This window comes from Chiloscyllium punctatum, chromosome 40 (assembly GCF_047496795.1).
Source record: "Chiloscyllium punctatum isolate Juve2018m chromosome 40, sChiPun1.3, whole genome shotgun sequence".
Taxonomy (NCBI): Eukaryota; Metazoa; Chordata; class Chondrichthyes; order Orectolobiformes; family Hemiscylliidae; genus Chiloscyllium; species Chiloscyllium punctatum.
Window position 1 is genome coordinate 45,985,274 of NC_092778.1, and position 17,371 is coordinate 46,002,644.

General features: G+C 41.8%; 1 protein-coding gene across 1 annotated transcript in view; it reads left to right on the forward strand.

The window, feature by feature from the left end:
- Positions 1-1,027: 1,027 nt before the first annotated feature.
- The window catches only part of LOC140464566 (cytohesin-3), an 88,831-nt gene continuing 72,487 nt past the window's right edge, over positions 1,028-17,371 (forward strand). The window contains exon 1 of the mRNA XM_072559803.1: positions 1,028-1,103. Within this exon, the coding sequence (XP_072415904.1) occupies positions 1,043-1,103 (61 nt within the window). The 5' untranslated portion in view covers positions 1,028-1,042. The remainder of the gene's footprint in view (positions 1,104-17,371) is intronic.

Consider the following 17,371-nt stretch of genomic DNA (forward strand, 5'->3'; position numbering starts at 1 on the left):
GATCTGTATGGAGAGTGGTCAGGAGTTACCAGTCGGTTAGTCAGTCCCGGGTGTCAGCTCATTGAATGTCAAAGAAGGGAGAGGGATTATCAGGTATCAGAGATACTATTGTAGCAGAGAAGTGGGGGAATTCAGCACTGGGGGCTTGGAAGTAGTAATCCAGGATGCTGGCATGATAAGGATGCTGAAGAGGATTTTTACAAGGGGCAAGCCAATAGTGGATGGAATAGTGCATGGAATGCTGCAGGAGTGGGGCTTATAGATGTCACCAGCATAGTGGCCTTGATGGGGGGAGTGTGCATCACGATGGTAGGCAGGAGTAAACTGTAATGCTGAGGCTCAAGCATATGCATAAGCTTTGCAGTCTTAACTTCAGGTGGAGGATGGAAATATATGGGAGATCACTCATAATAAGCTGTCTAGAGAGAGCCAGATAGAAAGAGTATGGAGGTTTGTGGGAGGGACCTGGTGACTAGGCTGAGCCTCGGACTCATGCTGGTCCACATATCTGTGTCGCTTTCCACAATTTCTTGGCTCCTGAATGTGGGAAACTGACTGTGACTACATTCAGAGTGGGTGGAGTCAGTGGCAGTCTTTGGCCCAAAACGTGGGCTCAACGTCTGAGCACAGGAGGCCCTTTAAGGGGAATTGCATCAATCATGCAGTATACAGCTTGAAATCATTAGTAATCATAGCATTGTGCATGTAAAGCACAATGTGAAGCATATGCAGTGTATAACTGTGTGGGTGCAAATGTTGGTTACAAGCTTCATTTGTCATTGCACATTGAAGATAGACATCTCTGTGAACCAAAAATAATCATCATTGTCCTTAAAATGATCACTTGTGGGCCATATTTCAAGACCTCATAATCTGCACAGAACTGATTCCTTCTTCTGTTGATCTTTGCGAATAATGCAACATGCTCTTATATACAAGTATGCTTTGAGTGGCTGACGTGGAGTTGCGAGGACAAGATCTCAGTGCTCATGCCACATTTGTAATCTCTGACTGTCTCCTTGTGATATCAGAATAAGATCCAATGTCAAAGTTCAGTACTGCAACCTGGGCTGTGGGATTCAGCAACATAGCTGCTTTTCCAGGTAAGGGCCTAAATCCTTGAGAACTAATAAGTTCTTACTGCACTTGGCCAAATGCCTTACAAGGTAAATCGCTGAGGGACAAAGGGAGACAACAACTATGTCTGTCGACTCTGTAGTACAATCCAATTACAGAGGCCATGCATAGATATAATGTAGCTCTTTCTTCTGTTACAACACAGGGTAAACTCCCCTGCTTAATTTAAAACTAGCAACACAGAAAAGATTTATCCCGTGCAGTAATGTGTAAAAATTCAACTGGCTAAGAACTATTTAAAGTAAAAAATTAACAAATGTATTTCTTAAAGTATAACAGAGAATAATTAACTAACAACTTTTAACCTATCTTTTACCTTCCCTTCTATAATACTAGTCCGATAAAACTCCCAATTAAGATTTTCAAAACAGCACTTCTCTCAAAACCAGGCAGCTTTCAGTTCTTCTATTTGGATCTTGCTGTGTCTTATTTTCTTCTTAGGGATTCTGCTTCACAGGTTACTGATCGAAAAAGGTACTTTTAAGAGAGCTATTTTTCAGGCAGTCTCCTCTCAACTGTTCAATTTTTCTCTGGTCTTATACCCCAGAACATCGCATTGTGTCACTGACTTTTAAGATTGTCAATATACTCAATTCAAATTTGATTGGAAATTGTTATTTTTTGGGGGAATAATTTAAACTGATTGGTTTATTTCGAATCTTTTTTTTTGTAATTTCCAGGCAACCAGCTACTCCAGTAGCAGGAGCACATGTTACATTGTGCCTTATTGAGAACACTTGGTGCTGTCACTGCTAGCTTTTACTCTCTTAAAAGGTATAGTTCACACACATTTTCACAACACTTCAATCAAGGCCATGATGGAGCAAGTGAAAGGCTACTTAAAGATACTGCTTGGATTGGTCTGGGGGCTCCTTACAGTCTGGACTGGGTGAACTACATAATCCCAGCATATTGTGCTGTTGTTAACTGGAGCAGGCAAAGAGGCGATGAGGTGAAGACTCATGAGCTGCGAAATGTGAGCAGTCTTCCGAGGAGTAAGATGAGGACTTTGAGTAGGAGGAACATCAACTTCTGCACAATAAAGCACAGTAGCATCAGGCACTACAAGCCAGACTGTTCCAGTTGATGACACCTGGTTCCAATAGCTAACAGCGGAACATAGTGTGCATTCATTTACTGTAAAATTGTTAGTCTTCGACATGCAAGCAGGTAGTTTCTGTCTGAGGGGTAAATGCAGCTTCGAGTTAGAACATAGAACATTACAACGCAGTACAGGCCATTTGGCCCTCGATGTTACGCCGACCTGTCATACCAATCTGAAGCCCATCTAACCTATACTATTCCATGTACGTCCATATGCTTGTCTAGTGACGACTTAAATGTACTTAAAGCATTCCATACCTTTACTACTCTCTGAGTAAAGAAACTACCTCTGACATCTGGTGGGCAGCATGGTGGCACAGTGGTTAGCACTGCTGTCTCACAGCGCCAGAGACCCGGGTTCAATTCCTACCTCAGGCGACTGACTGTGTGGAGTTTGCATGTTCTCCCCGTGTCTGCGTGGGTTTCCTCCGGGTGCTCTTGTTTCCTCCCACAGTCCAAAGATGTGCAGGTCAGATGAATTGGCCGTGCTAAATTGCCCGTAGTGTTAGGTAAGGGGTAAATGGAGGGGTATGGGTGGGTTACGCTTTGGCGGGTTGGTGTGGACTTGTTGGGCCGAAGGGCCTGTTTCCACACTGTAATGTAATCTAATCTGTCCTATATCTATCACCCCTCAATTTAAAACTATGCCCCCTCGTGCTCGCCGTCACCATTCTTGGAAAAAGGGTCTCCCTGTCCACCCTCTCTAACCCTCTGATTATCTTATATGTCTCTATTAAGTCACTTCTCAACCTTTGTCTCTCTAACGAAAACAGCCTCAAGTCCCTCAGCCTTTCCTCATAAGACCTTCCCTCCATACCAGGCAACATCCTAGTAAATCTCCTCTGCACCCTTTCCAAAGCTTCCACATCCTTCTTGTAATGCGGTGACCGGAACTGTACACAATACTCCAAGTGTGGCCGCACCAGAGTTTTATACAGCAGCAGCATAACCTCATGGTTCCAGAACTCGATCCCTCTATTAATAAAAGCTAAAAGACTGTATGCCTTCTTAACAACCCTGTCAACCTGGGTGGCAACTTTCAAGGATCTATGTACATGGACACTGAGATCTCTCTGCTCATCTACACTACCAAGAATCTTACCATTAGCCCAGTACTTTGCATTCCAGTTACTCCGACCAAAGTGAAATACCTCACACTTGTCCGCATTAAACTCCATTTGCCACCTCTCAGCCCAGCTTCTGCAGCTTATCTATGTCTGTCCGTAACCTACAACATCCTTCATCACTATCCACAACTCCACCGACCTTAGTGTCATCTGCAAATTTACTAACTCACCCTTGTACGCCCTGATCCAGATCGTTTATAAAAATGACGAACAGCAGTAGACCTAACACCGACCCTTGCAGTAAACCGCTAGTAACTGGACTCCAGGATGAACGTTTCCCATCAACCACCACCCTCTGTCTCTTTCAGCAAGCCAATTACTGATCCAAACTGCTATATCTCCCACAATCTTATTCCTCCACATTTTCTAGAATAGCCACATTTTCAACAATGGGGAACCATATCGAACGCCTTGCTGAAATCCATATATACCGATTTACCACATCAACTGATTTACTCTCATCTACCTGTTTGATCACCTTCTCAAAGAACTCAATAAGGTTTGTGAGTCACGACCTACCCTTCACAAAACTGTGCTGACTATCTCTAATCAAATTATTCTTTTCTAGATGATTATAAATCCTATCTCTTATAACCTTTTCTAACACTTTACCAAAAACTGAAGTAAGGCTCACTGGTCTATAATTACCAGGGTTGTCTCTACTCCCCTTCTTGAACAGGGGAACCACATTTGCTATCCTCCGGTCTTCTGGCGCTATTCCTGTAGACAATGACAATTTAAAGATCAATGCCAAAGGCTCGGCAATCTCCTACTGGCTTCCCAGAGGATCCTAGGATACATCCCATCCGGCCCAGGGGACTTATCTATTTTCACACTCTGCAGGATTTCTAATACCTCTTCCTTGTGAACCTCAATCTCATCTAGTCTAGTAGCCTGTATCTCAGTATTCTCCTCGACAACATTGTCATTTTCTAGAGTGAATACTGTCGAAAAATATTCATTTAGTGCTTCCCCTATCTCCTCTGACTCCACACACAACTTCCCACTACTATCCTTGATTGGCCCTAATCTTACTCTCGTCATTCTTTTATTCCTTAAATACCTATAAAAAGCCTTAAGGTTTACCATGATCCTATCCGCCAACAACTTCTCATGTCTCCTCCTCGCTCTTCTGAGCTCTCTGTTTAGGTCTTTCCTGGCTACCTTGTAACCCTCAAGTGCCCTGACTGAGCCTTCACATCTCATCCTAACATAAGCCTTCTTCCTCTTGACCAGAGACCCACTTCCTTCATAAAACACGGCTCCCATGCTCTACAGCTTCCTCCCTGCCTGACAGGTGCATACTTATCCAGGATATACAGGAGCTTATCCTTGAATAAGCTCCACATTTCTAATGTGCCCATTCCCTGCAGTTTCCTCCTCCATTCTATGCTTCCTAAATCTTGCCTAATCACATTGTAAGTGCCTTTCCCCCAGCTGTAACTCTTGCCCAGTGGTATACACCTATCCCTTTCTATCACTAAAGTAAACATAACAGAATTGTGATCGCTATCACCAAAGTGCTCACCTACTTCCAAGTCTAACACTTGGCCGGGTTCATTACCCAGTACCAAATCTAGTGTGACTTTGCCCTTGTTGGCCTGTCTACATACTGTGTTAGGAAGTTTTCCTGCACACACTGAACAAAAACTGATCCATCTATAGTACTCATACTATAGTGTTCCCAGTCAATATTTGGAAAGTTGAAGTCCCCCATGACAACTACTCTGTCTCTCTCACTCCTATCAAGAATCACCTAGTTGTTTGATTTCTGTATGCTTTTGGTATTGAGTGAATAATAATAATATTAATATTTGGAACTGTTTGAACTGTATGATGGTCCCACATTGAAAAATGATAAGTTCCTTGGCCACAGTGAACATAGGGGAAAGAGTAGCAATGACTTAGAGGATTGTAAGATGTAATGTGGCTAAGGATAGAGAAGCTGTGTGCCTGGTGCTTAAAAAGTAATCAGTGTAGGAATGTATGTGCAAGAAAGTAACGACCGGTCCACCTAAGTGTTGTGAGAGGTGATTGTGTCTGCTGTGCCACTAAGTTGATGACGAAGGGCATCAAGAGACTATCAGCATTTGACAGGGTGCACAGCTGGCCACCTAGAGCCAGGGATCTCTGGATATCCTGGTAGTGGCAAGTACTTCTGCCTGTGGCAAGCGAGCAAATCCAGTTAGCGTCGACATGAGATGCCTAGTTAATGAGGTGGGTTTGGGAGAAAAGCATGAGACAGCTTGTTAGGCCCCACGGAGACAAACTTCCATGAAATTCAACAAAAATAACACTTAACCAATTTTTGGTAAGATTCAGTCCAATATTTCAAGTTGATGACCTTTCATCAGAACTCTGTCATCAACTCATTAACCCAAAACATTAACTCTGCTCCTCTGTCTGAAGATGTTGCCTGACCTGATAAGAATTTCAAATTTACTTATTAATCCTGTTCTACAGTTTGTCACTTGCTGTATATGCACTGTAAAGTTGAAAGAAGCGATTAAAAACAATCTCTTTCTAAAGGTTGAATTTTATATGCTCTCTTTTTCCTTTTGTTTAATTCTTGCTGAAAAGCATATGCAGATTTTTGTTTTAGCCACCCAATGGGATTTAGCAAGAAGTGAGTTTAGTTACATCAGACTGTAACCTTTTGCTATACTTTAAATTCTGTATCTTACAATCTTATACTCCATAACTACCTGATGAAGGGGCAGTGGTCTAAGAGCCAATGCTTCCATATAAACCTGTTGGACTATAAGCTGGTGTTGTGTGATTTTTAGCTAGGATCTGAGTGATAATCCAATTTTGGGTAATCCAAGATGGAGGAGGGGAAAAATTTCAGAATGTAACAGGCTGCTCTTTTTTGAGGTATTTTAGTTGTTGGAGGTAATTTCCTCAAATTGCAAGAGCAGCAATTACTGTTTTATATGCTGTTGCATTGTTTTGGAACTTTGGAGAAAAAAATGTCAAAACAACAGCACTTTTAAAAGGGAGAGGAACAAACAAAGGCAGTACATGGTGAGGTCAGTGCAGGAGAGACACAGAGGCAAAAAAAGAAACCCACACTGCTAACTGACAGAGCAGTGAACCTGCGCAGCTACTGCCATTGCTGTTTGAATTCATGTATCGCTGGACATTGGAGTGCGTCTGGGAAAATGAGCAAACAATGAAGTTCACAACTAATCTTGGAGGAACCTGTTTGGGAGAGATCATAGCACAGGAACAGATAAGTAAATATTTTTAAGTGTGGCCTTACAGAAAGTCTGCAATAGTGAGTAGAGTGGGTTCTTTCTTGATTATATGTTTTATTGAGATATGTCTCTTGATTAAACTTAAAAATATATGCCATAATATTAAGTTAGCTTGGAGCTGTGTTTTGTAGAGTAATAAGACAGTGCTATTCTCTGGGTCTGTAGATTGGAAAAAGCAAAAATGGCCTTTAGTGGAGTGATATACTCTTTTTGTCGGATGTGGGAGTTCAGGGAGAGTTTACGTGTTACTGAGGATTATATCTGCAATAAATACTGTTGGTTGTGAATCCTATCAGAGTGAATGGATTGGTTGGAGAGACAGTTAGAGGCAATAAGGAATATAAGAGCAAGGGGGTGTGATGGATGGAAGTTATAGGAAGGGAGAAAAGTTGCAGATACAGTCACATAGATGGGTTAACTCTAGGAAAGGTAAGAGAGGTAGGCTGGTATCACAGGAGTCTTCTGTGGCTATCCCCATTTCAAAAAAGTATGCTGTTTTGGAAAATGTAGGGGGTGATGGATTACCAGGGGAATGTAGCACGAACAGCCAAGTTTCTGTTATTGAGACTGGCTTTAATGCAATGAGGAGTATATCAGGTTCCAAGTGATCGATTGTGATAGGGGACCCTCTAGTCCGAGACACAGATAGATGTTTCTGTGGCCAGCAGTGAAAAATCAGAATGAGGTGTTGCCTCCCTGATGCCAAGATCAAGGGTGTCTCAGAGAGGGTGCAGAATGTTCTCAAGTGGGAGAGGGACCAGCAGGAGGTCATTGTACGCATTGCAACCAATGACGTAGGAAAGCAAAAGGATGAGATTCTGAAGGGAGAATATAGAGAGTTAGGCAGGAATTTAAAAAGGAGATCCTCGTGAGTATTAATATCTGGCTTACTCCCGGTGCTGCGAGCTACTGAGGGCAGGAATAGGAGGATAGAGCAGATGAATGCATGACTGAGGAACTGGTGTATGGGAGAAGAATTCACATTTTTGGATCATTGGAATCTCTTCTGGGGTTGAAGTGACCTGTACAAGAAGGACAGATTGCACCTGAATTGGAAGGGGACTAACATACTGGCAGGGAAATCTGCTAGAGCTGCTCAGGAGGATTTAAACTATTAAGGTGGGGGTTCAGACCCAGGGAGATAGTGAGGAAAGAGATCAATCTGAGACAGATACAGTTGAGAAAAGAGGCGAGTCAAACAGTCAGGGCAGGCAGGGACAAAGCAGAGAACAAGGTAGGACCAATAAATTAAACTGCATCCATTTCAATGCAAGAGGCCTAACAGGGAAGGCAGATGAACTCAGGGCATGGTTAGGAACATGTGACTGGGATATCATAGTAATTACGGAACCATAGCTCATGGATGGGCAGGACTGGCAGCGTGGGCGGCACGGTGGCACAGTGGTTAGCACTGCTGCCTCACAGCGCCAGAGACCCGGGTTCAATTCCCACCTCAGGCGACTCTCTGTGTGGAGTTTGCACATTCTCCCCGTGTCTGCGTGGGTTTCCTCCGGGTGCTCCGGTTTCCTCCCACACTCCAAAGATGTGCAGGTCAGGTGAATTGGCCATACTAAATTGCCGGTAGTGTTAGGTAAGGGGTAGATGTAGGGGTATGGGTGGGTTGCGCTTCGGCGGGGCGGTGTGGACTTGTTGGGCCGAAGGGCCTGTTTCCACACTGTAAGTAATCTAATCTAATCTAAAAAAAAATTTATGTTCCAGGATACAAATGCTGCAGGAAGGACAGAAAGGGAGGCAAGAGAGGAGGGGGAGTGGACGAAGAGACTGGGGGCATTCTGGCGAAATTTGCCAATGATACAAAGTTAGGTGGATAGGCAGGTAGTTCTGAGAAGGTGGGGAGGCTACAGAAAGATTTAGACAGTTTAGGAGAATGGTCCAAGGAATGGCTGATGAAATTCAATGTGAGCAAATGTGAGATCTTGCACTTTGGAAAAAAGAACACAGGCGTGGACTATTTTATAAACGGTGAGAAAGTTCATAAAGCCAAAGTACAAAGGGATCTGGGAGTGCTAGTACAGGATTCTCTAAAGGTTGACTTGTAGGTTGAGTCCGTGGTTAAGAAAGCAAATATAACGTTGTCATTTATCGCAAGAGAATGGAAAAGCAGCGATGTGCTACTGAGACTTTATAAAGCTCTAGTTAGGCCCCATTTAGAATACTGTGTCCAGCTTTGGGCCCCACACCTCAGGAAGGACATACTGGCACTGAAGTGTGTCCAGCGGAGATTCACATGGATGATCCCTGGAAGGGTAAGCCTAACATACGATAAATGGCTGAGGATCCGGGGATTGTATTCATTAGAGTTTAGAAGGTTGAGGGGAAATCTAATAGAAACTTACAAGATAATGCATGGCTTAGAAAGAGTGGATGCTGGGAAATTGTTTCCGTCAGGCGGGGAGACTAGGACCCATGGGCATAGCCTTAGAATTAGAGGGCGTCAATTTAGAATGGAAATGAGAAGACATTTCTTCAGCCAGAGAGTGGTGGCCCTGTGGAATTCATTGCCACGGAGAGCAGTGGAGGCCGGGATGTTAACTGTCTTCAAGGCAAAGATTGATAAATTCTTAATCTTGCAAGGACTCAAGGGATATGGGGAGAGTGTGGGTAAGTGGCGTTGAATTGCCCATCAGCCATGATTGAATGGCGGAGTGGACTCGATGGGCCAAATGGCCTTCCACTCTATTTCTTATAGTCTTATGATAAAGGATAGCATTACAGCTATACTCAGGGAGAATATTCCCAGAAATACATCCAGAGAAGTTATTTGCATTGAACTTAGAAATAAGAAAGGGATGATTACCTTATTGGGATTGTATTAAAGACCCCCTAATAGTCAGAGGGAAACTGAGAAACAGATTTGTAAGGAGATGTCAGTTATCTGTAAGAATAATAGGATGGTTATGGTAGGGGATTTTAACTTTCCAAATATTGACTGGGACTGCCATAGTGTTAAGGGTTTAGGTGGAGAAGAATTTGTTAAGTGTGTACAAGAATATTTTCTGATTCAATATGTGGATGTACCTACCAGAGAAGGTGCAAAACTTAACCTTACTCTTAGGAAATAAGGCAGGGCAGGTGACTGAAGTGTCAGTAGGGGAGCTCTTTGGGGCCAGCGATCATAATTCTATAAGTTTTAAAATAGTAATGGAAAAGGATAGACCAAATCTAAAAGTTGAAGTTCTAAATTTGAGGAAGGCTAATTTAGTCGGTATTAGGCAAAAACTTTCAAAAGCTGATTGTGGATAGATAAAGGGATACGTGATGTTGGATGACTAAAGCTGCTGAGGGTTGATTAAGAAAAGGAAGGAAGCATCAATCAGGTATAGACACAATAGATCAAATGAATCCTTAGAGTATAAAGGCAGTAGAAGTATACTTAAGAGGGAAATCAAGAGGGCAAAAAGGGGACATGTGAGAGCTTTGGCAAATAGAGTTAAGGAGAATCCAAAGGGTTTTTACAAATACATTAAGGACAAAAGGGTAACTAGGGAGGGAATAGGGACCCTCAAAGATCAGCAAAGCGGCCTTCGTGTGGAACCGCAGGAGATGGGGGAGATACTAAACGAGTATTTTGCCTCAGTGTTTACTGTGAAAAAGGACATGAAAGGTATAGAATGTAGGGAAATAGATGGTGACACCTTGAGAAATGTTCATATTACAGAGGAGGAAGTGCTGGATGTCTTGAAACGTATAAAAGTGGATAAATCCCAGGACCTGATCAGGTGTATCCTAGAACTCTGTGGGAAGCTGGGGAAGTGATTGCTGGGCCCCTTGCTGAAATATTTGTATCATCGATAGTCACTGATGAGGTGCCGGAAGACTGGAGGTTGGCAAACGTGGTGCCACTGTTAGTGCCACTGCCAAAGGTGGTATGGACAAGCCAGGGAACTATAGACCAGTGAGCCTGACGTCAGTGGTGGGCAAGTTGTTGGAGGGAATCCTGAGGGACAGGATGTTCATGTATTTGGAAAGGCAAGGACTGATTAGGGATAGTCAACATGGCTTTGTGCGTGGGAAATCATATTTCACAAACTTGATTGAGTTTTTTGAAGAAGTAACAAAGAGGATTGATGAGGTCAGAGTGGTGGACATGATCTATATAGACTTCAATAAGGTGTTCGACAAGGTTCCCCATGGGAGACTGGTTAGCAAGGTCAGATTGCATGGAATACAGGGAACATGAGCCATTTGGATACAGAACTGGCTCAAAGGTAGAAGACAGAGGATGGTGGGAAAGGGTTGTTTTTCAGACTGGAGACCTTTGAGCAGTAGAGTGCCACAAGGATCAGTGCTGGGACCATTACTTTTTGTCATGATTTGGATGTGAGTATAAGAGGTATAGTTAGTAAGTTTGCAGATGACATTAAAATTGGAGGTGTAGGGGACAACGAAGAAGGTTATCTCCGATTACAACAGGATCTTGACTGTCCTCCTGTTGAAGCCTGTGAGCTCCTGACCATGGATGAACCCCGCTGCTGTATAACTCCCTGTCCATGCTTTACCACATCCCCTCACAGTGCACCTTATGGGGTCTATCTAGATGTTCATTTTACTGTATACATTCAATTGTCACATTATTATGTTTACCTGGCTTCCCTTTGAATACATCTGCGCTATTCATCACAACCATTCCCAGTAATTCACATTCTTATCACAGTATCATATGCCAAAACAAATTTGTGTTTAACAAAAAGGACACAGACTTTCTCGATAGCTTTTGATTGTGTAAGGGCATTGCCTGATATGATACTGAACCGAGAATAGCCCCAGGTGAGATCCTAGGTTGTTGCAGAGCTTCTTGACCAGATGCATTGATTATTAGAATTCTCCATCACAATTTTGAACCATGAAGGACTAGTCACCAAAGCAGATAGCTTGTAATAAAAGTCTAACTTTAATTCCCTGGAATTGCTGGATCGTCTAGGGACTCTGAATTACCATCTTGATGCTTGATTGAACTTTCTCCAGATGCAGTAATAGAGAAATAACTTATAATTAAAACCAATTATTGCATTTTTGTTCTTTTTGGAAGAACTTTATGTGCTATGGGATTTGGCACAGATCTGGCCCTCAGCTGACAAGAATGTAATTGTTGGGAAGGGGAAGATGGAACTTGGAACCTGTTTGACTGAGTAAACCATGAGCCTTCCGTTTCCTCACAGTGCCTCCATTCTATAGACGTAATGTGATCACTATGCACTGGATAGTAGGACCTAAATTATGCACTTTTCTGGAACTGTTGTTATGAATCCTTTCAATGTTTTGTATTTTCCTGAGCCAAGCTTACAATATCTATACTTCCTTTGGCACCATTTACATCAACACAGCAAGTTTGTATTTGTTCATTTGACTTACTCTTCCACATACTTCAGTCAGCAGGTATTGCACTCTGTGAACTGTACCAACCCAAGATATGTCTCAAAGATCTTTGATTCACCCCTCAGCTTATGTTTCTCAGCATGCTCTGATATGAAAATGTCCAGTTACAGCATGCCAACTTAAACAGCTGCATTACCATAAGCAACATTTTTAGGAGCCTCTGTCAACTTTAGAAAAGAATGCCAAAAATAAATTAACTTCCCTTTTACATTTCTTAGCTATTCTGTGTTCATTTAGAATAGCCAATTATGTGTTCATTTTTGACATCATTTAGTGTATAAAAACCAGCTGTGCTCCTTCGTTCTCAGGAAAGATGCCCAGTGCCAATCAAGATGCCACTGTCTCAGTGTACGCCCTATCTCTAGAGCTATACCAACATGTATATATCACACATCATCCTGAACCTGCCCTCTGGTAATGCCCACACAGGCTTCCTTGGATAGTGATTACCCAACCGATTGCATTTTTTCCTTAGTCTTGGAACTTTCAGGTCAATGTGAGCAAAGACTCCAGCTGATGTTGGCCAATTTAGAGCAATTCCAGGGAATTGAAGTTAGACTTTTCTTACAAGCTATCTGCTTTGGTGACTAGTCCTTCATGGTTCAAAATTGTGATGGAGAATTCTAATAATCAATGCATCTGGTCAAGAAGCTCTGCAACAACCTAGGATCTCACCTGGGGCTATTCTTGGTTCAGTATCATATCAGGCAATGCCCTTATACGATAAAGAGCTATCGAGAAAGTCTGTGTCCTTTTTGTTAAACACAAATTTGTTTTGACATATAATACTGTGATAAGAATGTGAATCTACTGGGAATGGTTGAGGTAAACAGCCTCGATGTATTCAAAGGGAAGCCAGATAGACATAATGGAATAGAAGGAGATCTTGATAAGTTGAGAGAAAGAAGGATGGGAGATTGTATGGATCCATTGGGTCAAATGCCCTGTTTGTACTGTATGTTCTGTGTAATGTGCATGACTACAAGTGAAAACTGTGGTCTTACATAAATTATTTCCTTAGCTTTCTGCAACTTGGGGAGCTACAATGTTGAATTCCTTGATGTGTGATTTTAAAAAAAACTTTCGTTTCTCCCTAACTCATTTGTTAAGTGATAGTAACATAGTAACAACATCTTCTGTAGTTGTGTATGAGCTATGGAGTATTTGGATCTACACAGAAACTGCTTTAGGATAATTCATCAAAATCTTGAATAAATATCAACTCTCCACTTAACTTACAAGCCACAGCACACAATGAAAGCATTCATTTTCTGGGCATGACAGAATTTAAACTCGTAAAAGACATCAGGCAAAAGTTAACAAAATTTTTTTCCAAAATACATTGACACATACTTTTATATACAAAAGAAACTAAATACACTTTCCATATTCAAAGTTTGGTAGAAGATTTGTAGCTCGGGTGCTTGTTGTTGTGGTTCTGTTCGCCAAGCTGGGAATTTATGTTGCAAACGTTTCGTCCCCTGTCTAGGTGACATCCTCAGTGCATGGGAGCCTCCTGTGAAGCGCTTCTGTGATGTTTCCTCCGGCATTTATAGTGGCTTGTCTGTGCTACTTCCGGTTGTCAGTTCCAGCTGTCCGCTGCAGTGGCCGGTATATTGGGTCCAGGTCGATGTGTTTGTTGATAGAATCTGTGGATGAGTGCCATGCCTCTAGGGATTCCCTGGCTGTTCTCTGTTTGGCTTGCCCTATAATAGTAATGTTGTCCCAGTCGAATTTATGTTGCTTGTCATCTGCGTGTGTGGCTACTAAGGATAGCTGGTGGTGTCGTTTCGTGACTAGTTGGTGTTCATGGATGCGGATCGTTAGCTGTCTTCCTGTTTGTCCTATGTAGTGTTTTGTGCAGTCCTTGCATGGGATTTTGTACACTACATTGGTTTTGCTCATGTTGGGTATCGGGTCCTTCGTTCTGGTGAGTTGTTGTCTGAGAGTAGCTGTTGGTTTGTGTGCTGTTATGAGTCCTAGTGGTTGCAATAGTTTGGCTGTCAGTTCGGAAATGCTCCTGATGTAAGGTAGTGTGGCTAGTCCTTTGGGTTGCGGCATGTCCTCGTTCCGTTGTCTTTCCCTTAGGCATCTGTTGATGAAATTGCGCGGGTATCCGTTTTTGGCGAATACCTTGTATAGGTGTTCTTCTTCCTCATTTTTGGGCAAGCCAAACAGAGAACAGCCAGGGAATTCCTAGAGGCATGGCACTCATCCACAGATTCTATCAACAAACACATTGACCTGGACCCAATATACTGGCCACTGCAGCGGACAGCTGGAACTGACAACCGGAAGCGGCAGAGACAAGGCACTATAAATGCCGGAGGAAACATCACAGGAGCGCTTCACAGGAGGCTCCCATGCACTGAGGATGTCACCTAGACAGGGGATGAAATGTCTGCAAGACAAATTCCCAGCTCGGCGAACAGAACCACAACAACGAGCACCCGAGCTACAAATCTTCTCCCAAACTTTGTCTTAAACATACATTTGGAGTTAGAAGTTAACAAAGTCCTTTGAGTACTTTTGAGTTCTCATCTGTCATCCTAAAAAAGATATTCCATGTTAATTTTCAATGAATTTATTATGTCAATGATTTGAAGATTTATTTTGGATCCCAGGTAAATGAGTACTTTGTTAAAAGGTTTAAAACTGTTCTCTCTCCTTTGCAGCCTCCCTCCACCTCCACCCATGCAAATCTTCTATTTTTCCACAACCCTCTAATAACCACCTCCCTCCCTCATTCTTCCCCAAACCATCGCAGCCTACTTCTCTGCCTTGCAGATTTTATACCTTCTTTGTCATGCAGTCTCCTATTCCCTCCACAAATCCTCCTGCAACTGTCACATCCCCACCACCCATTCCTTCTCTTTGGCTAATGTCCCTATCTGAGACCTGGCAAAAGGCTGCCATGACAAAAGGCCCTTTGTCCTGACGATGTCAGCTCTCAGCTTTCCCTGGGTTCATTTGAATGACTGGATAGCAGCCACAAGAGTGAAGGGTGAAAATGAAGGCAAGCTACATTGCAGTATGTGTGTGGAGCAAATTTTGTAGGTCTATATATGAATTTCCCTTCCTGTTAAGTTTTGCTTGAAACCACTGTGAACTGGCCCAAGGGACAGAAACCCAAAAAACAAGGATCCATATAATGTACTTAAGTTCTTGATATAATATTGAGATGAAGACAATAAAAACCAGGTATGTTGCCTGGAGAAAAGAACTGATTCAGCACACAATACATCTTTGTGTCATTCAATACAATATATAAGGGCAACAATGCAGACATGAAAGCTAAGCTTGATGAGTGAGCTGGCATACTAGGTTAGGGGATAGATCAATAAAAGCACATTGACAGACAATTATGGGAATATTGCAGAATACATAAAATAGGTATATTTGTACCATAAAGAAAATCTGTAAAGGGGGGATCCGTCACCTATCGTTAACCTAAAGATGTTAGGGAAAACCTCAACCAGAAAGAAAAAAATATCAATGTGCAAAGATGAGTGTCACTTGGTCAGAATATAAAAAAAGGCAGAGAATGATTTAAAAATTAATCAGAAGCAAGAACTTAAAGCATGAGAGGATGCCAGCAAGAAAAGTAAAAACAGATAGTAAGAGTTTCTAAAGGCATTTAAAAAGGAAAAGAATAAATAAAGGGAGTGTTATTCCCCTAAAGAATGAGAATATTAAATTACTGGTAGCTAATAAAGAAATGGTAGATGAAATGAAAGATATTTCACTTCTGTCTTCACTACAAAGCTTAAAAAAATTGGTAATAGTTATAAATCAGGAGTTAAAAGGGAGAGAGGAACTTAATGAAATTACTATCATGTGGGAAGCAGTGCTGAGTTGATGGAGTTGTGACCTGACAAATCTCTGGGTCCAGATGAACTTCAGCCTACAATCTTAAAATAACTGGCTAATGAATTTGCAGATGCATTAGTACGATTTTTCCCAAAATTCCTCAGATTCAGGAAAGGCTCAATTGGACTGGGAAATAATGAATATAACCCCTTTATTCAAGAACAGGGAGGCAGAAAACAATAAGTGACAGGGTAGTTGAATTGACAGCTTGGAAGATGTTATAAGTTGCATGTTAGGAAAGCTCAAGATAATCAGGATGGGTCAACATGGTTTTTTGAAAAAAAAATTAGCCAATTTCTTGAAGTTCTTTGAAGGAGAAACGTGGACAGAGGGGACCCTGTAGACTTGCTATACTTGGCACAGTCCATAGTATGGGTTATTGCTGAAAATAGAAGTGCATTGTGTTGGCATAGCATTTTAGCATGGATAAAAGGATAGGCTAAGCAAGTTGGTTTCTACTCACTAAAGATTAGAAGAATAAAAGACAATCTCATTGAAACACATAAAATTCTTAAGGGGCTTAACAGGGTAAATGCTCAGAAGATGTTTCCACCCATGGGAGAGTCTAGGATTGGAAGGCATTGTCTCAGAATAAAATATGCCAATTTAAGACCAAGATAAGGAGGAATTTCTTCTCTGAGAGGGTTGTGCGTCTTTAGAACACCTTGCCATAGAGAGCTGTGGGGGCAGAATCCTTGTGTATACTTAAAATGCATAGATGGATTCAGAAGTTGTTGGAAAAGCTAAGCAGGTCTGAAAGCATCTGTGAAGAGAAATCAGAGTTAACAGTCCAGTGACCCTTCCTCAGAACTCAGCAAATTCTGTTTTTGTTTCTGATTTACAGCATCTACAGTTCTTTCAGGTTTCCTTTAGCCTATTCCTGATTGTCTGGCTGGCAGATAACAGACAACATGCAGAAAATGTATTTATCAGGAGATGCCAAATGGAGTCTGTTGGGATCTGTGTCAGGGCCTCAACATTTTATAACTTACTTCAATGACTTAGATGAGGGATGTGAAGACTTAACAGTTAAAATTGCAGATGGGGAGGAAAGTATGTTGTGAAGAAGATACAAAGATGTTGTAGATAGCTATAGATAGTTTGAGTGCAGATTAATCTGGCAGATTAAGTAAAATGTAGGAAAATGTAAAGTTCTTCACTTTGGCAGGAAAAATGAAAAAGCAGAGTACTGTGTAAGTTGAGAATGACTGCAGAATTCTGAGGTGCAGTTTGATTTAAGTGTTTGAGTGTATGATTCACAAGAAGTTTGTGTGCATGTACAGCATGTAATTATGAAAGCTAATGGGATGCTATCCTTTATTTTGAGAGGAATTGAATATAAAAACAAGAAAGTCATGCTTAAATTATACAGGGCATGTTTAAGACCACATCTCAAATATTGTGTGCAGTTTTGGTCTCCTTATTTAAGGAAGACAGTAAAGGCATTGGAGGTAGTTCAATGGAGATTTAGAGCAAGAG